The sequence below is a fragment of the Spermophilus citellus genome (assembly GCF_964194105.1).
Source record: "Spermophilus citellus genome assembly, chromosome: 5".
Lineage (NCBI taxonomy): Eukaryota > Metazoa > Chordata > Mammalia > Rodentia > Sciuridae > Spermophilus > Spermophilus citellus.
The window spans coordinates 10144882-10170963 of record NC_138186.1 but is presented as its reverse complement, the minus strand read 5'-3'; the positions used below and the strand labels follow the sequence as shown (position 1 = coordinate 10170963).

Genomic DNA, 26082 nt, shown 5'->3' with positions numbered 1-26082 from the left:
CTGACTTTGCTCTGAAAGCTGAGGGGCTGTGTGGGCGGGTTGAGTCAGAGGTGGCAAACGCGAGGTTGTGTGGGCTCTGGAGTCTCCTCCCTGGACTCACCTTGATGGAAGGAGGCTGGGGTGCACTTAGGAACTCTGGGGGTGTTTTGTTTTAGTCCCCCAATGTGTGATTTGTGCTAAGTGCCCCGTATCTAAATCAAAAGCCAGTAACAGAATATGCTGGCTTTGAAGTAATATAAACGTTTAAAAATACATAAACGTAGCCGCGACTTTTAACTCGGCAACTGAAACCTGGATTTGGCCTCAAGGCCAAGTGCGGCCCCGGCACCCAAGAGGCTATGCCCAGCCCTGCTGGTGGGAGGTGGATGTGAGGAACAGCAGGGACAAGGGACTAGGGAGTTGTTGGGAGTGGCCCGCGGTGTCCTTCACTATCCCTGTCCCTGCTCTCACTCTCGCTAGTGGTCGATGACGTCACTGGCAGCCTTTGGTCTTGCCGAACCCCGTCCCCTCGGATGATGCCCTTTTGCCCATTGCCTTACCCTTTCCTTGCTGGCTGCCCCTGTCCCTCCTGGGTGGCTCTGCGAGGGCACCCGGGGATTCCAGTGCTGCTGTTGGAGCTTCAGGTCCTAAACCTGTGGTGGCTTCTCCACAAGGGCATCAGGTGCTGGCCCGGGCAGGAGCCGGCTGCTTCTCTGTGCTGGGAGAGGCCTGTGGATGTGCAGGAGTGCCTGGTTCTGATTTGTAGGGGTTTGGAACATCTGGTTTTGCTTTGGAGGCTTTTGGCTCACAGTGTGGCTCAGATCTTCATAAAAGATGAGCTGCGCCCCCGGGTGCGGCTGCGGTTTGGCTGTGTGCTGGGCGGAAGCAGCCCTGTTGCCCAGGGTGTGGGCGGGAGGCTGGCCGTGAGAGGGCCAGCTGCTGGCAGTTGAGTCTTGCTTCTGCTGGGCCCGCCCCCGGGGTGGCCAGCGCACACAGGTCCTGGTCAAGCCCCGCTTCTGCCTGTCTCTCCCGCCCAGGTATTGCATTCCTGCTGAGGAGGAAAACAAGCTGGAGGACGTGGTGCACACCCTGCTGCAGGCCAACGGCACCCCCGGGCTGCAGATGCTGGAAAGCAACGTCATGGTACGCCCCGCCACCTCCCCAGCAGGGCCCCGACTCCTGGGCAGATAGACGAGGGGACCCTGGAGCTGTTTATGAAGCCGCCCGGTCCTCCAACCTGAAGGAAGGCTTTGCATCTGTGGCATGGGCGCCAGGTCCCGGGCTCCGTGGCCTCGGAGCCTCTTTCTGACGTGTTCATTTGCCTACAGGTTGGAGTGTCCTTTGGGGGGGGCTGATTTGAGAGGCTTGGGTTGGCGCTCTGGTTCTCCTGCCTTCCCACAGCTGTTATTTGGAGGAGCCTGGCTCTGGACAGAAATGAGTGCAAGGGTTCTTCTTCGGTTTTCAGAAGGCCTCAGGCTGTTGAGTCCCCCAAGCCCGTGTTTTCCTGAGCTGTGTTCTGACCAGTTGGCTGAGGGGCTTCTCTGGCCGGTGGGCAGGAAGGCTCTGGAGGGGTTTGTGGCTGACGGGCAGCTCTGTGCTCGTGGCCTCTGCCTGTGGGACCCTGCTGTCCGTCCTCGGCCTGTGACCGTTTAGGACTTTTTAAAGAATTGTCTGTGTTTTTTAAGGGGAAAAGTGATCTGATCTCCTTGAGAGCTGGCCTTGAGGTCCTAACGCTAGGTGTTCTCAGCAGGCCTGCTGGGCAGACGGGCGAGGACCCCGGGGTCTGTGGGCAGTTGGGCTGGGAGGCTGCTGATGGAGAGGCCTTGTGCCTCACCTGGCCTCATCTCCCCAGATCTCCCCGGAGGTGCTGTGCAGGGAGGGCATCAAGGTGCACAGGACGGTACAGCAGAGTGGCCAGTTCGTCGTCTGCTTCCCGGGGTCCTTCGTGTCCAAGGTGTGCTGTGGCTACAGCGTCTCAGAAACCGTGCACTTTGCTACCACCCAGTGGACAAGTATGGGCTTTGAGACGGCCAAGGTAAGCAGGTCTCCCACCGCCCAGCCCCGCTGCTGTCGCGGTGCCCCGGGGATACCTCCTCCACAGGCGCTCTCCCTGCAGATGAGTGTGGACGGAGCGGGTCTCTGGAGTCTTAAGGAATAGCTGGAAGGGTTTTCTGGGAGAGATGGTTGTTGGGCTTTGTATCATAAAGAGTTTCCCTGTCTGTCACTGGCTGACCCCTCTGGTACTGGGGGACCACAGAGGTATGCCTAGGGAGCACACTTAAATTGAGTGTGTTGACAGTCCCTGCTAGTGCTGGTGTTTTCCCAGCCTCGGGGCTGGCAGCAAGGTGCTGGGACTTCTTTCTGGTGCCCTTCTCCAGGTAAGGAAAACTTCTCAAGTTTCAATAGATTTAGCTCCAGTGCGGTTAGCAGTTTGGAAACTGAGGTGGCCTCTGCCTCCCCAGGAACCTGAGCAGCTGCTCTTCTCTTCCAGGAAATGAAGCGTCGCCATATAGCCAAGCCGTTCTCCATGGAGAAGTTGCTCTACCAGATTGCACAAGCGGAAGCGAAAAAGGAGAACGGTCCGACTCTCGGTACCATCTCGGCCCTTCTGGATGAGCTCAGGTACCATAGATCTGACCAAGACCCCATGCTGAGGCCTGAGTGGCTGCAGGGCCAAATGGGCAGAGATGTTGGGGAGCAGCCTGTTTGCTACAGTGTCCCCTTTTGTCTTCGTGCATGATGTTGGTTGCCTGTCTCCTGACAGTTGATGCAAAGTGCATGGCCCAAGGGGTTGGTCCTCCTTGGAGGAGTGAATGCATGCTAGGCTCTGGACCCTCAATCCTGGCACCTCTTTGCCATGGGTGTCAGGGCCTGGCTCTGCACGCTATAGTTGGAGTGGTATGGTGAACGGCCTGCCCACCTCTCACTTCCTGCCAAACTGCCTGTGGTATGTGTGCGGCTTCCTGGGCAACTGGTGAGCACCAGCACCCGCAGCACATGGGGAGTGGTGGCCACCCTGCCCCGACTGCAGCCCGCCATGGCCGCCAGAGCTCTGCTGAATGCTGTGGCAGGCCAGGGCAGTGTGATGGCTCTGCCTGCCTTCTGCTCACCCCTCCTCCTGCCCTCTAGCCCCACACTCCCTCCCTCTGCACGGAGGGGTGGGGGGTCCCCACATTGCTGGTGGGCAGCACGTACATTTCACTTGGGTGGTCAACTCTTGGCTACTGATGGCGGGTAGCTTGCCTGACACATGTCTGGCCTGCTCAGCGTGCAGCAAGAGCCCTCTGTAGCTGGATGGCGGGCTTCGCTGTGTGCCATGTCTGAACCCCAGGTTGACTTCTTCTGGCCTCTTGGCTAAAGAGAAAGGCTGGGGTTTGGGCAGGTTTGCGGAACTCCTGAGTGCACATGTGGGCCTGGCGGGGGTGTCCCCTCTGATGACTAGCAGGACCTGGCTGCTGCTGCTGACTGCCACTTGTTGTCTGGGCAGGGACACGGAGCTGCGGCAGCGCAGGCAGCTCTTTGAGGCCGGCCTCCACTCCTCCGCACGCTATGGCAGTCACGATGGCGGCAGCGCGGTGGCGGACGGGAAGAAAAAGCCTCGAAAGTGGCTGCAGCTGGAGACCTCGGAGAGGAGGTGTCAGGTCTGCCAGCACCTGTGCTACCTGTCCATGGTGAGCGGCCCGGGTCTACTGGCGCCTCGGACGGAGGGGTAGTCTGCCATCTCTGTCCTCGGGTTCAGCTTGGTTCACCATGTGACTTCTCTTAGCTCCAGGGAGCTCTGCGTCGGTCTGGATGAGTTGTCATTTCTCCCTGGGAAGCTCGGGCTCCATGCACTGCCACGGCCCTCTGCGGCCTTTACTGAGTGTGGCCTTGACCAGTTCCTTTCTCTTTCTGGTCCATTTCCACACTGCTGTTGGGGACAGTGTCCTCATGGCCACCTGCTGACCCAGCTTCAGACTTAAGAATGAACGTATTGCTGCTACTCCCCAACTCGCCCCCTATTTCAGGCCAGATTTGGGCTTGGAAATCCCTGAGGAATGGACAATGGCCTCAGCACAGCTCTGGCCTGGATGTGCCCAGCTGGGGCCCTAGTCTGGCACATAGTCCCCTAATGGCCCTGTCCTAGCCTCCCTGCTACACGGGCTGATCTGCCCCTTCCTTGGCACAGACCAGCTCTGCCAAGTGTGTGCCTTGCACCTCACGTGCTGGCAGCAGCCCCTTCCCACCCCCCCCCTCCCCCCATACCCACACTGAACACAGTCACCATATCTCCGCTGGCTGAGGTGCACGTTCTGCTTGCCCCACCATGTCCACTGCCTGCAGAGGACAGGGCCGCCCAGCCCTGCCCAGCCAAGTCAGATGCTCTTTGGAACACTTGCAAGGTTCAGAAATTTTAAGAGAGTTGAGGGGCCCTCAGCTCAGGCTGCCTTGTAGACTCACGGCTCCCACCACAGTTCTGAGGCCGGAAGTTCAAGACTAAGGTGTGGGTGGGCGTCCCCTGCAGCCTCTCCAAGGCTCGCGGAGCAGCTTCCGTGCTGCGTCCCCACAGCTCATCTCCATTCCCCTTGCTGTGACCAACTATCTCACAAGGACACCAGTCAGGTTGGATCAGGGCCTCTCTGGTGCCCCATTTTACCTGTGCTCCAGGCCCTACCTCCAGGTGCAGGCGTGCGGGGATGCTGGGCCTTGGGGCATGATCCTGGTGGGGTCGGGGCGAGTCCAGCCCACAGCCACCAGGCACCCGTTTTGTGTGATGATCCCTGTCTGCTGGGCTTTGCGCATGTCCTGTGCAGAACTGTGCTGTTAGGAGGGAATAATGAGCAGCCCCTCCTGGGTGGTGAGCGCTGTGTGGACACGCTCATCTCAGTGACCACAGCTGTGCAGGCCCATTTTCCAGGTGCCAAAGTTTTGCTCTCAGAGCTGTCACCTGGCAGTCCTCAGAGCAGGATGTTATGTGACCTCCCAGGAGTAGGTTGGGTTTCATTTATAATTTTCATGGTTTGGTCACCAGGGCGGGGGTGTGTGCTTGTTTTCTATATTTCACACTCCTATCCTTAGCCCTCAGTGTCTTTTGGAGGTGGCACTGCCATGGGGAAGTCATTTCCTGGCCCTGGTGGCTTATTTCCTGTTCTGGGCTGCAAAATACTTGGATCCAAAAGCTTCAGGTTTCCCCCAGCTGCTCCTCGAACAGGCCTGGGTCGTGGAGGCCATGAGCCCCAAAGGGAGGGTTTCTGGGTCTGGTTGGAGGTCTGGGTCCCCTTGTGGGAGCAGAGGAAAACTTGTGCCCCAGCTGCATTGACTGAGCTGCTTCTGAGTGACTCTGAAACCGTCTTTCCTGCGAGAACCCCCGGATGGGTCCCACCGCCTCCGCCAACCCTCGCCCCCGTCACTTAGCTCCCCCTGTGTCTGCCCCAGGGACTCTGGAGGGAAGAGCACACGCCCTCTGAACGCAAGCGCCATGAGCAAGCGTGGGCGCTTCGTCTCATTTCGGCTAGGCCGCTGACCAGGTGCTCGGGACTACAGTGGGGGTCTCTGGGGGTCAAGGGCTCCCTGACGTCCAGCTCCTTCATCCACTTTATAGAGACCCTGTTCTAGGCTGTCAGTTTTTTGGGTTTCTGAATCCATGTCCATGTTTGAAAGTCCCTGATCCTCCTGGTTTGGTCAGTAGGTGGCAGGACAGGCTGCCCTGCTGTGTGCACCCGCTCCTAGTCCCTGGTGGCTCCCCCAGGCTGTGCCCAGCTCTGCCCTGGAGTCCCCAGCCCTCTGCTCTGTTGCTTCCCCACCAGGTGGTACAAGAGAACGAAAACGTGGTGTTCTGCCTGGAGTGTGCCCTGCGCCACGTGGAGAAACAGAAGTCCTGCCGCGGCCTGAAGCTGATGTATCGCTACGATGAGGTCAGTCCCTCCTTGCAGGTGGTGGCCCAGACACTAGGAGCTCTCTGTGCTGTTGTCACAGCTTAAGGGCCACTTCCCTGTGTTGTGGAGAGCCAGCCAGGGCTGAGCGAAGGTGCTGCCACCTGGCTGGGTCCTGGCTACCAGAGCCCCACATGCTGGGACATGGCCCCCCTCATCCCAAGGCTGAAGAGGTGGCTGCTTCGGCTGTGCTCCGTGTGTCCCTACCCCAGTCGCCTGAGAAACGGGGGTCAGAGCTGTGGAAACCTGTGCACCTCCACACTCCTGGCCCTTCCTGCTTTTCTTCCTCCTGTTAGCAGCCTTTGGGCAGATTCCAGTCTTGTCTTTACTTAGTAGATTTGGGACCTGAGCACATTCTGACCTGGTGGGTGGGAGTCCCTCTGGGCAGTGTGCAGGAGTGGCCTGGGGGTGCGTCTGTCCCTCTGCTGTGACAACCCAAAGACATAGTAGCAGCACCCTCTATATAGGGAAGAGGTACAGCAACACGGGGAGGGCCTGGTCCGTTATGGGCTGTCCAGCCTTGGCTATGCCAGCCCCGGGCAGTCAGTCTTGGGCAGCACTAAGTGCCTTCTGCACAGGGAGCTTTCCCGCCAGGACTTGAACCTGCATAGCCTTCTCCTCTGGACTGTGCAGTACAGAGTTCAGCTCGGGCCGGGTCCTCCTTGTCACCTGGCTGGCTGCTCTATAGCTGCACTACTGATCTTTCAAAATGGCCTGTGCCATGCATGGGATGTTTGGTATTCCTGACTGCTCCCCACTAGATGCCAGTAGCCACCCTCCTGGGTGGGACGTCCCGCAGTATCTACAGAGGATGGCACTGTCCCTGAGGTCAGGAGTGGCGCTGGCAAGCTCTCTGTCCACACCTAGGGAGCTATCCTGCTCCTGTTGGGATCTGGCCATCTCAGTGGTGTGCAGCGCCTGGTGGCACTCCTGGCCTTGGTTTCTGGAGGAGGGTTTGGTGCAGTGTCGAATGGATCCACATCGTCTGGCCGCATTGCTGAAGAAACGGGGACAGCTGTGCCTCCGCCTGGTGGTCTGCGACATGCCCTGTAGGAGCAGCCCAGCCGCAGGTGCCCAGAGCCAGTGCTTTTTGCAGGGTGGTCAGGGCCTTCTCCCCCCACACCTCCTGGGTGGGTTGAACTGTGAGTGACAGTGCCACCTCTAAGACTATCTTGGCTGGAGTGTCTGGGACGTAGAAATGAATGGCTTTCTGTCCCTCCGCAACTCTTCAGGGTCTACCTCTGAGGCCCATGGCCCATGTCAGTGACACAGTAGCAAAGGAAACATGTGCTCCCAGGCTGCCTGGTGGGCATTTTCGCTAATCTAGCTCCTGGGGCAAGGAGTGAACTGTGCCTAGAGGTCACCATTGCCTGCACTGGGGACTCTGGTGGCTGTTTCAGGGTGTTTGCATGAAATGCCCCTCCCACCATCTCTACAGCAGCCCTGCGGGTTGACATGCGCCAGGTGTGTGCAGGCCCAAGAGTCCTTGTCCACTAGCTCCAACAGCTGGCAGCAACACTGCCCTGGAGGCCTCGAACAGATTTGGGACCTGGCTCCTAGGACATCGTGTGCCTGCTGGGACTCCTCTGTCTTCCCTGGGGTAGTCCCTGCCGACTTGGGAGCCTTTGTCTCCTGGGCTGGTTCTGCGCCCGAGGGCCAGTAGAGCGTCCCGGAGGTCTGCACTTGGTTCTCTCCCTCGTTTCTGTTCTTCACACAGCGCATCCTCTTTCCTGAAGCTCCCAGTCATACGAACTGTGACCTTTCTCAAGTCCTTCCTGGGCTTGCTGGTGGTCTTCACAGTCCTTCATGTCCCTGCTGCCTTCCCAGCATGGGAGCTAGCAGGATGGCGGAGGCCCAGCCCAGTGATGTTGGGTCAGCTCTGCCAGCAGTTCCCTCTGGAGTATGGAGTGTGTCCCTTGCCCTCACCTAACCATTCCAGTACCCTTCCTCCTCCAGGCACTGCCTTCCAGTGGATGGTGCCCATGGCGGTGCACTTGCCCCCTGGCACCCTTTCCTGCTGCACCCCTGATGTTACTACGCACCACACCCCCGCTTCTACCCCATCACCAGCCCCGTGGAAGGGGTTGCTCACGCCTGTTCTGGACTGAGTCCTCTGGCCAGGCTCAGTTGCAGGTCAGACTTCTGAGCCTTTGGCTGAATCCTAAGATTGATTGGAGAGCCAGGCTTAGGTCTGTTTGCATGTTCAGTGAAGGCGGTGACTGCTTCACAGTGACAGCACATGTCAAAAGTGGTTAAAAATAAACCCTGGTCTCTGAGGAGGATTGCGCCTGGCAGCTCGCATGGAGATGAGTAAAAACTCTGCTCCACCAGCCCTTGTCGTAGCCAACACCTGCAAAACGAACGCATGCAGGGGTGGCAGTCAGGGCTTTGCCGAGGGAGGAGAGGCCCATGTGACAAGCCCAGGTATAGCCAGTGGATGGAGCTTGGAAAACCTCTCACACTGGTCTCTCAAGTTGAGGTGTTTTAATTGGGGCATCTCTAGCTTGTAGGACCAGCAGAAGTTCATCTTTGATCCCTGTGTACCCTACAGATAAGTCGGTCCCGTTGAAGCCACTGACTGGGGAGGGTCTCCCCTTCTATTCCCTGCGAGGTACAGCAGCTCTCGGCCCTTGCACCCTTTCAAGAGTCCTGCAGCGCCTGGTTCTCACACCTCAAGAACTGGGCAGCTCTTGGGGGTTAGTGCTGAGCTTCCTGGTCCTCTGGCCACTGTGTGCCTGGACTTCCAGCCTGGTGGAGGGCACTTGGGCTGTTTCCAAGCTTCAAATGAAGGAACTGCTCGGCAGAAAGCTGCTGTCCACCTAGGACTTTGTACATGGCCATGGCAGCTGTGTGTACAAACACGTGGGCTGGCCCTTGCTTAGGGCTCTCCAGAGAGCAGCCCTCGTGGCTGGCTGTGGGCCCTTTGTACCAGGCTGGCCTCCTCCCCTGCCTGGGACCACATGGTTGTAGGCCAGCGCTGCCCTGAGAGATGTTGAGAAATGTACATTTGTGCCTCCTTCCTGTGTTTTTTAAATGAGATGGTTACCGGGTGAGTCGTGCCCATGGTCAGTCTGTTTCTTGGGGGAGTACAAGGACGCTGGTGTCTGCTGTGTCCCCTACAGCAGTTAACAGTGGAGACATGAACAGCAGTCACTGCATTTATTTGTGAGACCAAGTTAAATAATTTGCAGTGTCAGAGCAACGCTGCAGAACTTGGCCACAAATCCTAAGTTCTGCTTCGGGGGCTTTGGGGGTAGTGACCTGGTAATCAGAGTTGGGGGTCAGCTGGGTAGGATGACATGACTCCTCCACCTGATGGCATCAGGAAAAGGTCAGCCCCGTGGCCAGCAGTGCCGTCTGCATGGTGAATCAATTTGCAGATGGTTATGTGAACACAGATCTGAACACCATTCTTAGGAAATAATTATATACTTCCTGTATGCAGTTATGGGACTTGTTCTTTTAGCCTATTTTATGCTGTCCTCCCAAGGCATTTATTAGGGGTGCAGCCAGGTGGGTCCAGCCTGGTAAGGAAGGCCCCCTGGGGCCACGTCTCCTGCATGTTGTCCACTCCTTCTCGGGCCCACTGCGCCTCAAAATCCCATGGGGCCCTGAGCTTCCCCACACTCAGAAACCCGTGCTGATGTGGTTTGGTGATGAGCTGCTGTTCTCTCAGCTCGACCCAAGTGGACCTTGGGGCCCTTGCCTGCTGCATTAACTGTCTTGCTTTCCACCCCCGCAGGAGCAGATCATCAGTCTGGTCAATCAGATCTGTGGCAAAGTATCTGGTAAAAACGGCACCATCGAGAACTGTCTCAGTAAACCCACACCAAAAAGAGGCCCCCGCAAGAGAGCGACCGTGGACGTGCCGCCTTCTCGGCTGGCGTCCTCCGGTTCATCCAAAAGTGCTTCGAGCTCGTCATGAAGATGCCAACACCATGGTCAATTTATATATATTTTTTTGTAATTATTATATTCTAGTTTGGAGTACTTGCTGTAGGATACAAGCTGTCTTTGCACTAGCTCTAAAGAAGATTTTCTTCTGGTTTTAGAGAACTAATTTTGTTTTAGCATTAAACTGTTGAACTTTTTTTTGTACTTAGAATACCTAGACACTGCAGTCAGATTTTTGAAACTGCCGTATATTCACTGTTTTAAAAACCCTTGAGGGGGCTGTATTAATTTGTATCGCCCCTGTGGCTGAAAAAAGCCCTTCTTGTTTTGATTTTTTTTTTTAAATGTTGGGGGAAAAAAGGCTTTTTAACCCATTTTTGAAGAGGGTGAAGTTTGGAGAACAAATTTTAAAACCATCAGTCATGTGAGCAGGTTTTTTTAGATTGGAAAAGGGATAGGACACAAACACACACACACAAACACACACACACAAAAAAAACTTGAAAAGAAATGGCTTTACTTTGGCTGTCTTTTCTTCTGTCATGTGCAAGATGAGTTTGTACTTTGTAAACCGGAGAGCCCCGTTTTGTTCCGTTGGGCGGTTATGGCAGCTGGAGGCGGACGTTGTTTCCTAACCAGAGGCGAAATGTGGAGGTTGAGCGACTAGGTTTTCGTTACCAGCACATCACTATGCATCCGTGTGAGGAAGAGAGGACGAAGACAAAGACTGCCTGCCTTGGAGGGTCACTGAGGGAGACCTGTGCCTGATTTCATTAGGAAATCCTTTCTGTTATTTTTTGGTGCTGTTGGCTACTTTATCAAAAAACCCTTCAATAGCATCCTTAAGGAAAAAAAGGAAAAGCGACGGGAGCCGCAGGTGCTTCTGTGCCATCGACGTGCAATCTGACATTCCATCTTCATCTCGCTGCTTCTTGTCACACCTTCACAAGTCAGCATTAATCTTTTTTTAAATTTGTTTATCACATTTAGAGCCACTAGGAGGTCTGCAGTTCTTTTTGAATGTGAAAATGCATTTGCGCTCATCTTGTCTATTTTTTCTGTCCATGTTGTAACAAAAAGGAAAAAAAAGAAAAAAAAAATCCCATCCCTTTTGTACATATGCCTGTAAATTGTTTTAAATACTTGAGCCTTTTCTTGGGGGGCGGGGAGGGGTGAGAAGACAAGATGAAGAAAAGCCTTACATTTCAGTTTCTTCATCGGTTGGATTGGATGCTTACAGGGTTTTTCTTGTAACATTTATAAGTGCTGCTTACATCACTGAACAACAACAAAAAATAATAATGGAGTAGCTGTTGCCCTTCTCCGGTTGTGTGTACAGTATGTGTGGAATAAAAAGGGAAACTGTTTTCACAAGCTGTTCTTTGTTTCATAATTGGATCCATCAGTCCCGTAGCTGCCCATATTGCACTGAGCTTGCCAGTGGCGACTGCCAGGAGCGTCCTAGGATCCACTTTGTTGGTTGTTGTTGCAGAAGACTGAACTGTTTTGGAATATTTAACAGTTACATAAACAGTCAAGTGTTTTCCAATGTGGTTGTCCGGTTTTTATGGCCTTGCTGTGTACTTTTCCCTCTTTTTGACAGTAAACTTCTGCCTATGGCTTACAGTTTGACATTTAATTTATTAGCGCTGCTCTGCACCCCTCCCTTGAGGGAAGACTTCATGTGGTTTATTGCCAGTTTGTTTACTTTTCAGGTTTGTACTACAAGGTTTAATAATAAAAACAAAGTTTTTTGGACATTTGTCTTGTGGAAGATGAGTGAATGGAATGGGCTCCCTCTCTTCTGGTCAACGGGCAAAGGCTGATCTGCCCTTGGGAAGGGAGTCTTGTTGCTCCCTGATCTCCATGCGCTGGTGGCCCAGTGGCTGGGTCAGAGCCCCTGGGCCCCCAGTTTCTCTGCAGGAGTAAGAATGGCTGCTTCTGCCTGTTCCTTTGCCCCAGAGATTCCAGTGTTGTGGTTGGGTCAGCTGAGTCTAACCACTTACCTTTAATAGCAAGCCCTTTACAGGTTCATAGTCTACTTCTATGTTCATTCAGGCCTGAGCCACTGTGGAGCCCCAGGGCCCAGCCATGCTCTGGGGAGGCTGCCTCAGTGGGTGTCCCTTCACTGTGCTCTAAGCAACCCCTGTCATGCTGTCCTTGAGGACGGATGTAGGCAGAAGCCTCTGTACAAACCAGCTACTCTCCCAAGTCAGTGTTCAAAGTCCTCACACTTTATTGTCAGCTCTTCTGTCAGTTTCTCACACATCATTGGCAATTGTGTAAAATCATTAAAAACCTGGCTTCACAGGAGCATTCTGTGCACGGCTGACACTTCAGTCACTCCTCCTGATTTGAGTCACTGTCATCACTAGCATCTGGAGTGGCCTGGCTGTCAGCATGGGAAGTGGCCAGGGCAGTGTCCACCTGAACTTCCTCCTCATCAGACTGGACAAGGGGGCATTCCCCACCTTCACTGGGGTCCAGGGTGGCCGATTCTGTGCACACACAGGGTGAGGAAGGTAGCTTGGGCAGGGACTCTGAGGCATTTGGAACCTGAAGAGTAATTTCATCCTGACAGGTGTCAGTTTCCGGCCCTGTGAAATTAAAATACATTGTTAGGCCGGGCACAGTGGCTTGGGAGGCGGAGGATCTCGAGTTCAAAGCCAGCCTCAGCAATTTAGGAAGGCACTAAGCAACTCGGTGAGACCCTGTCTCTAATACAAAAAATAGGACTGGGGATGTGGCTCAGTTGTTAAGTGCCCCCCTGGTACCCAAAGGGAAAAAGAAATTCTGTTAGCAAAGTTTTATGACACCCGTAAATTTGCCAGACTGCTCAGCCCCATGCAGGAACAACCCTGGGCGTACTGAGCTAAGCAGGCCAGAGGCAGCTGGTGGTCTGAGCAAACAACAGACCATTAAGACTGAGCTGGGGTCCATGGTAATCTACACAGTCTGTAAGTCATCTCTCCCCTCCCACAGCTGCATCCCCAGATAAAGTTTTACTGAGGCTGGTCTCAAACTTCCAACCCTCCTTCCTCCTGAGTTGCTGTACGTATCCTTTAAAGCCATCCAGAACATGAATGCCAAGAGAACTATCTTTGGGTAGTTCCCGCTCTTCTAGGAATACATTTTACATACTGCTGCTAAAATTTCCCCCAGCCCCCTCATATTTCCAGTGTCCCACCTTCTCAGGACAGGACCAGGAAGAGAGTGCTTTCACAGGTTTGCCAAGCAGAGAGGAGAGGCTAGAGGAAGTGGGCTCCCTGCTGCTGGCAGAATGTCCTAGGGAAGGCTGCAGTGTGGCTGGGCGGGGCTTGGCCTTCCCCCTTCTGTGAGTGAAATTTAAGAGCCGCCTGTGAAGCATTATATACAGCCAGGGCTGGGCTGTGGCCCTGTGGTAGAGGGCTTTCCCAGCACGTGTGAGGCTAGAGGTTCGATTCCCAGCCAGAAGAATTGTACTACAGCTTCAAGTGTGGTGAGGCCAGGTACAGATCCAGTACCTCAGCCAATTATTGTTGAATGAACTGAAACAATTTTGGGAAGGCTTGAGATGGGAATTAGGGGCCCCATGGGGTTACAGGTGTCTTTACAATACTGACAAGAGTGCCAAAACAGACCATGGTCAAATTCTGCCGAACTGAATGTGATTGGGAAGGAGTTTTAAAAAGACAACCCTTGAGGCCAAGTGCCAGCTGAGCAGGACAGCCCCTGACACCCAAATTCCAGTTCTCAAAGTGCCAATTTCTGGACTAGATGATGTACCCCCTCCTCCCTGAGGTGCTGGGGTAGAAATTTAAACCCCCCAAGGAGAACTCACCAATGTCCAGGCCAGACACAGGTGTGGGGAGACTGCCCAGGGGATGCTGGTAAGAACAGGGTCATTTACACAGGGATGTCCATCCTACCTAACCCTGGGGACAGCACAGGGTTCTCCTCTCCACCCGAATTCAAGAAGACATCCAGGGCCTCCTGGTCAGAGATGTCCATCAAATCCATCTGCTCTAGCATGTCCACGTTCACCTCCATGGATGACATGCTGCCCATGGGCTCTGAGAAGATTCACAACACAAGACACTGTACTTTTTGTTGCTAATAAATTAAAAAGTAGATTTTATTGGTATTGGGCAACCATCTTGTATCTTCTGCCAAATAGCATGCTGTTTTAAGTCTGTCTTAAGTCATCTTTGGTCACTCACTGTTGCCTTGGCCCCTATATAGCATTTACTCTATTTCCTGGGCGCTTGGTTTGCAGGTGATACTTGGAGCAGGGCATTCTGGCTGGGGTAGGAGCAGTCCCAAGTGGGACAAAAGAAGAGTTTTGGGAATGCAAATGCAAATCCAAGCTTAAGTACTGAAAAGTCTAAAGATTTCTACTGATAACAATGTTATGTTAGAAAATAAAAGGCAACTCATGGAAAATCTGCCAGAATTTACAACAAACAAACTCCCCATCACCACCAGGGGAAGGGATCACTCATGGCGCCAGCAGCATCTGAGGCAACTCCCTCCATGCTCAGGAATAAACTAGGAGGTTTATGATCCAGCAAAGAGGCCAAGGCTCTGTCCAGAAGCTTAATGCAATTCCAGCCAAATTTTGGGCAAGGTTTTTCAAAGAACTTGAAACACTGTAGAACCTGAAGAATAATGGCCTGTGTGGGGGTACGGGTGGGGGCACATAGCAAATATCTAGACTCACTATAAAACAGGGCCTCTGCACCTTCGCACTCTGGACCAAATAAGTTCTTTGTGTGGGGCTATCACAGGCAGTGCAGGGAGTTGATGGTGCTCTGCACCAGCCCCTCTGACAGACTTTTACTGGAGTTGCAACAAGATGAGGCCAAGTATGGGGGCACAGGCTGCAAAAACTGTCCCCAGCTGCAAACTGCTGCTTGATGATACTTAGGATGGTCTTGAACTGGAGCGAGACAGTAGGCCGCGGGAGCTGGAGAATGCCTGGGGAGACTCAGGAACTTACAGATGCTGACAGAGAAGGCTGTGCCCTACACAGGGTCCCAGGGCTGCAGCCAGCAGTCACTGCTGCAGGGCAAGTCCACGTTGGTTGGACCCCTGCCTTGTGACTATGCCAGTCAGTAAACAAAGAGCCAAGTAAAGTGAAAAACAATTTGAAGAATTTCTTAAAACACAAAAGCACAAACTGTTGGGAGTCACCCCGGCCCCAAAGACTAACTTCCCCATCCCCCCCCCCCGAAAAGAGCCGTCCAATGGTGAGTCCTGCTGACTCACATGATCCTTGCCCACCAATCAGACTAGCCCTGCTAACTCACATGATCCTTACCCACCAATCAGAAAGCACCCCCTGCCAACTGTCAAACCATTAAACTGTTAAACTGTCATAAATGTCAAACCGCCCTCGTCTCTATAAATATGCAGAGCTGTTCCTCAATAAATGGGCATTTTCTCCGATGATGAGCCTTGTTCATTCTTCACAAATCATAAACAAAATTGGCAAAGCTGATCACTTAAAATTTTGATTTAGAGCCAGGTGTGGTGGCACAAATCTACAATCCCAGTCAGTGGCTCATGGGGGCTGAGGCAGAAGGAGCACAAGTTCAAAGCCAGCCTCAGGAACTTATTACAAATTAGCAAAAACCAATCTAAGCCAGATTGAGAGACGCTACATGCATCCGAGAGATCAACAAAGGCCAATACCCATAAGCTTAAAACTTGGTAAAGGAAGGTAAACTAAGAAAAACAAAGTTAGAACCAAAACAATGTCATTTCATACTGATTTTTTTGGGCAAAAATTTATCTGACTTTATGAGGTGTTGACAAAGATATAAAGTAAGCAGAACACAAACATGGCCAGGGAGATTACTAACAGATACAAATGTCTTGGCAAACAGTGCAACAGAATCTAGTAACCTTAAAGATACGCATGCCACCTGATAAGTACTTACTCCCCAGATAAGTACTTACTCCCCACTAGAGAAGTGGTTCTCAAAGTGTGGTCCCCAGAACAGCAGCTGCCTCAGCACCATTGGGGACCTGCTGAGAGTGCCAGCCTGGGAGGCTGCTCGTGCTTGAGAAGCACTGGCCTAAAGTAGCTCTTAAAAAACTAGAATGTCCAGACCAGCACTGTTCCTAATGAAAGGTTAAAACTGGGAAGACTAATCAACACAGCAAAAGCATATTTGTTCAATATAAATAAATTTAGTTTAGGTGAAAATATCAATACAGATGATTATCAAGATGCCTGCCCAAGAAAGCAGGTTCATGAAGACATACACCATATGACCATTTCCGTAAAGATTTGAAATGTGCCAAGCATACCCACATACTGTTTTGGAATACAGGCCAGACGCAGTGTGTGGTGAAGGTCGCCTAGAGGTGAGGAAGGTGGTGTGATCAGCAAGGGGCTCAGCTGGGTGGGGCATGTGGACATTATTATTTATGCCTGTGTCTCTGGAGTACTATTTCCTTCAAAACTGTTACAAAGGTAACATGTTAAGTGTAGAAATGTGGGTATGTTATGCAACTGTCAGTTCTTTTTTGGATATTTACAATGTTTCCTAACTAAAATGAAAACCAGTAATGAAAAACGGTAATTCTCACAGTTCTAAATAAAACCCTCCTAGGGAGATTTTACACCAAGTTCAAGCCATTCGCTGGCACCTGTTTTAAGACAATTTTGCCTTCTGGAATGTCTCTTGGGTGACCTTTTAGTAAAGGCGCCTTTTTAATTCATAAAGTCTATCTTTCTTAACTTTGTTGCTAATGTCACCTCATTCTCTTCTCAGATGAGAAGATTTCAAGGCCGAGCCAGCCTCCATAGGTAGAGGGCGCCCTGGCTCCAGGAGATTCAACCCTGCTGACCAGCAGTCAGGGGACAGCCACAGGAACCTGCAATCTGTGGGAACAGAGAGCCAAGGAACACAGGTACATAACTACTGCCCTGTCTGGCCCTGAGGCACTCAGCACAGAATCAAAGCAATAACAGTGCTTTTCTAAGACTCAGATCATGTCAGGCGCAGAGATCAAACCTGGTCCAGGCCCTTACAGAGCACCTCATGTGCCCAGCACACCGGGGTCCCGCCAGCACACTGCGTGTCTGTGGCAGCTCAGTCCCGGGCCCCACCTCTGGCTCCATGGGCTCCCACAGCCCCACCATGCTCCAACTGCTCAAAGATGGGCATTTGTGCTCTACTCTGAAAATTTTTCTGGATAAAATTTCCATAGCTTTGTCTTAATTAAAAAATGATGCTTTTGAAAGTTAAAAAAATTCAGACTGCTATTTCTGATTCAGTGGAGTGAGTCCAAAATCCCATGTTCACTGTAGCAATTTTTAATTTTGATTGATTCTTCTAAAACTTCCCCATATTCATCTCTGGGGATGAAAATCCCTCTATAGGAAAGGGCGGGTGACTGTCAGGCAGGCTCTGTGTGCCCTGTGGCAAGGCCTCTGCAGCTCTAGCTGAGGCACAGAGCTGACAGGGGCATGGCCTGCCACTTTCTCCTTCAGTGCATTGGCAACATGGGCCTGGTTCCATTTAGTTTTAACCTTAAATGAGCCAAACACTTTCTTGAAGCTTGAAGAAAATTATTCTTGAGAGGCTCAAAACCACAAAAATTCAACCACTTAATATTTAACTGACATTTGTCCCACAAGGGTTCACTACGTCCCTTCTCCCTACAGATCTGTGCTGAGGCATGGAGGCTGCCACATCCACAGCCCAGGGCCTGTCTCCAGGGTACAATGGCCACCAAAAGAGCTCGGAGCCCAGCAGCTTCTGCCCCATGGGCCACCTGGTTGCGTGCCCATGTGTTTCCCTGTGAGAACAGGCGCTGCTTGGTGCACTCTCATTTCATTTCCTCTTTGTCTCCCGTGGGCTAGTATGTGCTCAACAAAATTGAACAGGGTGGAGTTAAATGGTTGGGCAGTGAGAGTTTTGGTGACAGTTTTTTCATCCCATCTCCCCCATGACTTGAGGCATTGCTGCAGTGTCCCACTATGTTCGAATCTCAGGTTGCCTAGTGTGTGCGTATCTATATGGAGTAACTGTGTGCCCTCAAAACTCACTAGTTGAAGCTGCAACCCCCAATGAGTGCGCATGGAGACAGGGCCCTTGGGAGGTAAGGTCAGTCGGAGTCTGAGGCTGGGACCCAGCAAGAGAAAGTGCCCTCATAAGACACAAGGGTGCATGCCCCCACAGTGAGGTGGCAGCTAAGCCAGGACACGAGAAGCCACATACAGCCCTCCAGTACTGGAAGGAATCCACTTCTGAGGACACCCCGCCCACAGCATCTGCCATGATAGTGTCCATGACAGGATAAGCAGCCTGGAGGGAGCCTCTCTTTCCTCCCCAAGGAGCCAGGCAGCTGCTCTGCACAGCACTCAGGCACCTAAGCTGGGCAGTCTGACCTTCTAGGGCAATGGGTGAAACGGGGAGAAGCTGACCAGGGAGCTAGAGAAGTCATACTCCAGGGCTGGGGATGTGGCTCAAGCGGTAGCCCGCTCGCCTGGCGTGTGTGTGGCCCGGGTTTGATCCTCAGCACCACATACCAACAAAGATGTTGTGTCCGCCGAGAACTAAAAAAAAAAATATTAAAATTCTCTCTCTCTCTCACTCTCTCTCCTCTCTCTCTCTCTTTAAAAAAAAAAAAAAAGAAGAAGAAGAAGTCACACTCCAGACCCCGTCCCATCAGCTCCAGCGTGGAAAGCACCAACTGCGTCACTGATCACCCACTTCTGTTAGCACAGCCTGAGGCATCCAACAGAGCTATAATCTATTCTCTCTACATCACTTTCCTTCATTCATTTCTTTATCCTCTCCAGGAGGGGACAGGGAATTAATTGGATGTCAAAGAAGAAACAAAGCCAGACAGAGGGGGCATGTTGGGGGTGGGGCACTGAGAGATCTGGAGAGGAACATCTCCAGGAGGTGCTGAGGTGCCCAGAGGGATAGGGAAGCACATGCTCTCTCCCATGTGCCCTGGGCATCAGGCTCTGGGACCATGGCACCTGCTGGAGGGAACAAGTTGCCTGAAGTCACTGCCCTGCCTACCTGGCCACGGCTCCTGGGGCACCAGTGGAAGGAGTCCTGTGTCCTCACTTCCACCCTGGTTGACTTATTCATTTAAGCATATGGATGTCTCACAGCACTGATTAAAGAGGTTAAAAAAAAATCTAAATGTTCAACCAGGGAATTGATTAAATACAGTGGGCCCTCCATAACCTCATTCTCCACAGTCAACCTCAGGTGGAAAAATGTAGATAGGCCTCCAATGGGTACATCTGCACTGACCCATACAGACTTTTTTTTCTTGACATTATTCTCTAAACAACATGGTACAACTCTGCACATAGCAGTCACTTATATCCTAGGTAACCCGACATGATTTAAACCTCAAGATGATTCCAGAGGAACGCACAGGTTATATGCAAATAGTACACATTTTATATAAGAGACTTGAGCATGCACAGATTTTGGCAGTGTGTGTGGGGGTGGGTCTTGGGACTGATTCCTCATGGATAGTGAGGGGCCATGTTAGGATGCATCCTGATGATGAACATGTACCCTTTAAAACACATCCTTTCAAATAACTTTTTTTTTGTTCCCCAGGATTGAGCCCTGAGGTCTCATGCATGCTAAGACTCACACATACACACATACATACACACACACACACACACACACACACCCTCTCTCTCTCTCTCTCTCTCTCTCTCTCTACCAGCTACATGTCCAGTCCTCAAAGAATTTTTAATAATGAGGAAGAGAGCCCTATACAATATTGAGAAAATTCAGAGAACTGGGTGCGGTGGTACATGCCAGGAATTCCAGCTACTTGGGAGGTTGAATCCAGAGGATTACGAGTTCAAAGTCAGCCTGAGTAGACTCTGTCTCAAAAAAATTTTAAAAAGAATTGAGGATGTAGCTCCATGGATTCCTGCCTGGATTCAATCCATAGTACCAGGGAAAAAAAAAAAGTCAAGATACAAAGCCACGTAGACGTATAGTTTGATACCAATTACAAATAGACTCATGAACAAAGACCAAAAAGAACAACACTAAAATATTAGTAGATCTTACCCTATGCTATAGAATTATGAATAATTTGTCTTTTTCATTCTAAAAAACTGTTTTTCTGGCTAAAGATGTGACTGTAACTCAGCATGGTCTGCCCTGTGCTAGGCCCTAGACTCAATCCCCAGCACTGCAAGGAAAGCAATTTTCTTTCTTTCTTTCCCTTCAAATTTTGTATGAGCATAATTGGTTTGTAATTTTAAAAGGTTATTATTTTTGAAATCTTCAACTAGAACCTAGAACTGGAAGAACAAGGGCAAGATGGATATGGCCTGATCTCGATGCTTGGATTTCAGGGTCTATTACTAGAAAGGGACTTCCAAGGCTTTATCCGCAAGCGCCAGCTCACCGCGCCTCTCTGCAATCTGCAGGTACCCCGTGGAAAGGTACTGCTCCATGTCCTGCTGGAAGGCTTCCTCAAAAAACTTCTGCCGCTCCTTCAGCTTCATTTGCTGGGTGTGCTCCATTTCCAGGACCTTCTGCGTGTGCTCAGCATCCAGTTCAGCTGGGGAAGCAGAATGACTCTGTTAGGGCTGAAAAGGGACTAGATAGGAAACAGTCGCCCTCCCTCGTGTGGACGGTGCTCATGGCTTTGAGGTGGGCTGGCACCTGACTGCACAGACAGTTCCTCTTTGCCCCAACCTCTCTGCTGCACTTGGCCTTCACTGATCCCTGGGATGGAATGACCTTTCCCCTGCAACACCCACTCTTCAGAGATAAGCGGCTGCTCATGTTTCAGGACCTAATGCTCAGGTAATCCTTGGGCTAACTCAAGTGGAATCTGTGGCTCCTTCCTGAACAACCTGCATCACTGTGTTCAAACTTTTGTAGATGACTTATAAACTACAATATAAAAGGTAAAATCCTGGAGTTCCTGAAGGACTGTGATGTACTCATTTTAATATCTTGTAACCAAGCTCAGTGCCTGGTGATAGTAGGCACTCAAATATTAAGAGTAAGAATGTATTAATGGAATGCTTTTCAGTCTTAAAAAGGAAGGGAATTCTGACACAGGCTACAATGTGGATAAATCTTGGAGCCTCTGAACCTTTACACCAAGTAAAATAAGCCAACTGCAAAGAGATAAGTGCCGTCTCATTTCCCGCTCTGTGAGGTGCCTAGAGTAATCAAATCCAGAGACAGGGTAGAATGGTGGTTTCTAGAAGGTGAAGGGAGGGAGGAATGGGAAAGTGTTTAATGGTACAGAGTTTTAATTCTGAAAAGAGCTCTGGAGATGTAGGGTGGTGGTCGCTGCACAACACTATGAATGCATTTAATACCACTGAACTGTGCACTTAAAATGGGTAAGAAGATGCTATTATACCTATTTCACTGCAATAAAAAAAAACTGGAAAAAATAATGTAGCCACTGTGGTATGTTAGAGAGTGTGTGGGCCTGGCTTTGCTGTTTCTCAAACACATAACTTAGCTAATAAGTCAGCTAACCTTTCTCATCTGAAATCTGGGATAAATATATTAACCCAGTTTTGGTATGAAAATTTAATGAACTAACGTGGAAGAACTTCAGAACAAAAGTGAACGGCAGCCCTTCAAATTAGGCCCGAGTCAGTAACAGGCAGAAAAACTACTAAATGACCAACCTTAATGAAGAATCCCAGTATATCAGCTGATAAATATTTCCTTGGGGTTTGACCTTTCCTCAAGCCACATATGGAGAATATAAAAATGACATCAGGGCCATTATTCACCCTGTTTGGGTCAAGGGTTATTTCTAGACTATATGAAGTACAAAGGGCTTTGGGACCTTAAGCCCTATGTACTTCACACAGGGTTTGGGCAGAATCCTAAGGTCACCCAGACCTCTGCTCCCTGATGTGCTGGCCCTGCATAAGCCCCAGGACTGTGACTGTGCTGGATTTGAGCCCTGTGACTTCACTAAAGGGGGAGTGTCTGAGTGAGGCCGATCCACCCAGGCTTTCCTAGAGGACAGGGCTTTTCCTGGACAGAGAGAAGCCCAAGAAGGACTTGACTCGGGGCCATTCTCAGTTGCTGGTGCTGACAATGGTGGGTCCATGTGGCCGGTATTATGTGGCATCCAGGGTCTGAGAGTAGTCCCCTGGTGGCATGCCCTGGTGCCACAACTTCAAGGGGAACTGGGACTCTGGCAACAACCTGCATGAGCCGAGAGCAGGTTTTGCTCCATGGCCTCCAGAAAGACACACTCTGGGACACCCTCACTCCAGTCCCTTGAGACTGCGGGCAGAGAGCCCAGTCAAACCAGGCCTGGACTTGGAGCCTAGGCTGGGAGCTGCAACCTTTGTACTATTTTCAGTGGCTCAGTCTGTGGTGATCTATCACACAGCAAAGTGGCATTTTCCTCCAACAATCTGTCGGTAGGAACTCCAGCCCCTGCCTGGCTCTGGGTGGCTGAAGACCCTAGAAAGGCACTCGAGTTCTTTTATTCCAGAACTCAAGGTTTCAGAACACCTACTCTGTGGTGACACTGTGCTTGGCAGAGTTCATCAAGAGGGCAGGGTGACTCCAGAACCTCTAGGTATCAGCACAAAGTTTCAGCAGCCTGACTGTCCTGGGGAGAACAGGGCCCAGTGATGTCCCCTCTAGCACACCTCTGGGGAGTGTCAACATCTTCTGGATGTTAGTAAGTGGTTTTTAACAAAACAGCAGATTGTAAAATGAACAGTGGCCTAAGAGGCCCCATGCAATCTGCCTTTGTCCCCCACACCTCTCAATTTCCTACCACTACAACTCCTGAGCACAACATATTCCTATATACATGACAGACCTGAAAACTCAGTAATGGAGTTTATTTTGTTTGCTTGTTTATTTTGGTACCAGGGATTGAACCCAGGAGTGCTTAACCACTGAGCCATATCTTCAGCCCTTTTAAAAAACATTTTTTTTTTAAAATTTTGAGACATGGTCTCGCTTAGTAGCTTAAGGTCTCACTAAGTTGCTGAGGCTGGCTTTGAATTTGGGATACTCCTACCTCAGCCTCCTGAGCCTCTGGGATTATAGATGTGCGCCACCGTGACTGGCTGGAATTTTTTTTTAATCTCAAATCAGGGATGGTGTCTAATTATTGGAATATTCTGGATTATTTTCTTTACTGTAATCTATGCAAGGAATACAAATTAATGTTACCTGAAGCAACACAACTAGGAGGGCAAACTCCTTAATTACATATAATGACATACATGTTTCCTCGGCGTGTTCTCCTCATACTGTTAACAGCTCGTGTGTGTGCCCTACTACATTTCTGGGTCATCTTCCACCTCCCATCTGTGTTTATAGGAAGATGGTCTGTCGCAGAGGAAGGAACACAGGTTTGGGAGTCAGTCCAAGCTGGGTTCTGTCCTTTTAACAGAACGCTGGGTCTCCGTCACATACCCTCAGGGACACCATAGTAGGTAGTTCTGTGGGAGCTACCCCTGCACCTCTACCTCAAACCATGTCCAGGCACCATGGTGCTTTTTCTCATTAGAGGATCTCAGCACACCCTGAAGTTCTGGGGAAGTGAGGCAGCTCTTGGCCAGTGGGTGAGAGAGGTCAGTATATCCAACCCTGGTCTCCCTTGATTCAGTGGTATGATTCCAAGACCCCTCTCAACACTTCTCGAGACCCTGGAGCCATGACAAATGCTATCTGGCTCTTCAGCACCTTCAACAGTGCTTCCTTTTGTTGGTTTCTCCTTCCTCTCACTCTCCCCACGACCTCCCTCCTACCTTCTGGGAGGCCTCCCAAACCACCCACCTGCATGGAAATCCCTGTTGCTCCAGAGGCCCAAGGTAAGGATCCACCTCTAGCTATAACTAATTTCACCTGAGTTGCAAGTGAGATTAAAAACACTTATTTCTGAAGACTGTAGACAAGATCAGGTGAGACAGCATATGTGAATCACCAGGGACACATCAGCCAATAGCCGAGTGCTAACATTAAAACCAGCATTATGATATGAAATGTTAATAAAAACTAAGCTAGAGTATACAGTGAAAAATCACCCTTTGAGCCCCACTCAGATACTTAAGAATGAGTTACCTTTCAGTGGCTTTAATAAATCTGCAAGGAGTTTAGAGTGAAATCGAAAGAAAAAATGAGTGGAGAAAGATGCCTTTTCACCGTTTCCCTTTAGCTGTCAACGTGTATGCCGCGATGCATTACACTAAGTCACCCCTATGTTTCAAACACTTCAAAGTTCAGCTAATCTGCTTTAAAAAATAATTCCAGAATAAGAAGCTCAATATCAAAGAGCAACGCAGAAATTATCAAAGGGGTTTTAATTAAAGAATATCTTGTTTGACTGAATTTTGATTTTCTATAGATATAACTTGAAGACATTTCATTTTTCTCAAGACTACTGTTTCAAAACTGTGTCATGGTTCTGAATTATTGGCCCCACAGATTTTTATCTTAATTTTTTCTATAGTGGGATAAAAATCCAATCATGTCTCAACCTCATGGAAGCTGGGGATGGTTTGGATTAGGGAACTTAAAATAACTTTTAAAAAGAAGAAAGAAAAAAAATCACTCTTTGAAGTATTAAAACATGTTGTTCCTTAAGTGAAACATCTCCACTGTCCCATGAGGGCTCATGCTTCATTTCAGAGCTCCTCTTGCACCTCAGAGCCAACCTATACCAGCTCTCTGGTTCCAGCTATGCCTTTAGCACAATGAAAAAGCACACAGCATGCATTTAAAAACACTGCTCTCCAAAGCCGAGAGAGAGTCCCTCTCTGCATGAGCTGAGGACACTCGGATGGTGCCGTGCCCTGAAATCAGCCTTTACACTGATGTCAAGAACCATCAGACAGGTGTGGTGCGCATACCTGTAATCCCAGTGGCTCAGGAGGCTGAAGCAGGAGGATTGCAAGTTCAAAGCCAGCCGTAGCAACTTAGCAAGGCACTAACCTACTCAGTGAGACCCTGTCTCTAAATAAAATACAAAAGAGGGCTGGGGGTGTGGCTCAGTGGTTGAGTGTCCCCGAGTTTGATCCCTGATACCAAAACGAAACCCCAAACAACACCACCACCAAAAACCACAAAAGAGAAACCACCATATTTGGTGCAGTGAGACAATGGAAAGATACCTGATGACATGTTCACATAGTAGATGTCATTTATTACACTGAGGAAAACCAGACAAACACAAAGATTTAAAGAATTTCAACAAATGGTTTTAAGATTAAAAAGAAAGAAAACAAAATCAGAAGATGCAAAAGCTTGTCCCCAAGGAGCCCAGGTCTGTGTTTCTCTTTATTTCAACTCCAGATCACTGCTCACGATTTATCTGACTACAATTTCCATGTTAGCTACCAGTATCAATTTCAAATAGACAGTTACAGCAAAAACACTACATTACTAATACAGATGACCTGATCAGTTCTCATTATAGGTTTTAATGGGGCATAGGGTGACACAAGACATGTGAATTTTTTTAAAAAAGCAGTCCACCATGTTCACTATAGGAACTACTTCTGCCAAGAGAGGTTCTAATGACAGAGTGGCCCCCAACACTGCCGGCGGAGAAGAAATGGATTGTGTGAAGGAGACCAGGACCAGCCTCTCTGATGAGGGCTGATGAAAATATTTTCAACCCAAAATGTAAAAAGAGAAACAGTAAACATCTTATTAAATGTGAATTGAGAAAAATGTGGTGAATCTTTAAAGATTAAGACCCTTTTTTCATTCAAGACAAACAATAAAGACTAAGAACAAACTTCTAAAAACCTATAATTTAAATATTTATAATCTAATGTTTATTTATTGAGTTAGGGAATTTGTGATACTAAAATACATGTGACAAGATCAAGAGAGAATTGTGAAATCTCTATAATTTCCATATTTCTAATACAAATAGATAAATCTTTCTAAACCGTTTGGCAAAAACTACAAATAAGCTGACAGATACATAGCCATTAAAAAAAGCACACTAAATTCTTGTCATTATGACAGAGTTTAAAAGATGGTATCTACTCATTTTTATGCCAGCTATTTATATTTAATAGGTTTTTGATGTATGAGTAATGCATGGACATCATAGAAAACTTTTATCCATAAGAAAAGCACAATCAATGTAAAAATGTATCTTAAGTCATCATAAAAACACATGGCTAGCAATTTGGTGTATGCTCTCCAGATTTATTTTTTCTTAGGCCAAAGTATACAAAATTTCAATATTCAATTTTTAAAAAGGTTTCTACTTTAAAATAATTATAGTTTCACAGCATGTGGTCAAAAAATGTACATTTTGGGCTCTGGATGTCAGCGGT

The 26082-nt window shown here is 49.8% G+C and overlaps 2 protein-coding genes across 7 annotated transcripts in view; one reads left to right on the top strand and one right to left on the bottom strand.

The window, feature by feature from the left end:
- JARID2 (jumonji and AT-rich interaction domain containing 2) overlaps positions 1 to 16675 on the top strand; it is a 229289-nt gene extending 212614 nt beyond the window's left edge. For 4 of the 5 annotated variants that reach the window (XM_081294274.1, XM_081294273.1, XM_081294271.1 and 1 more), the window contains 6 exons: positions 1017 to 1122; positions 1832 to 2014; positions 2471 to 2601; positions 3467 to 3650; positions 5766 to 5873; positions 9634 to 11545. In XM_081294274.1, the coding sequence (XP_081150400.1) occupies positions 1017 to 1122; positions 1832 to 2014; positions 2471 to 2601; positions 3467 to 3650; positions 5766 to 5873; positions 9634 to 9816 (895 nt within the window). In that variant the 3' untranslated portion in view covers positions 9817 to 11545. Of the gene's footprint in view, positions 1 to 1016; positions 1123 to 1831; positions 2015 to 2470; positions 2602 to 3466; positions 3651 to 5765; positions 5874 to 9633; positions 11546 to 16546 lie in introns of those variants that run through there. The other variant, XM_081294272.1, reaches the window with a different exon arrangement.
- Positions 11998 to 26082, bottom strand: part of DTNBP1 (dystrobrevin binding protein 1) — a 131006-nt gene continuing 116921 nt past the window's right edge. The window contains exons 8-10 of one of the 2 annotated variants that reach the window (XM_081294279.1): positions 20167 to 20339; positions 13694 to 13838; positions 11998 to 12382 (exon numbers count right to left, since the gene is read on the bottom strand). In XM_081294279.1, coding sequence (XP_081150405.1) covers positions 12126 to 12382; positions 13694 to 13838; positions 20167 to 20339 — 575 coding nt within the window. In that variant the 3' untranslated portion in view covers positions 11998 to 12125. The remainder of the gene's footprint in view (positions 12383 to 13693; positions 13839 to 20166; positions 20340 to 26082) is intronic. The other variant, XM_081294280.1, reaches the window with a different exon arrangement.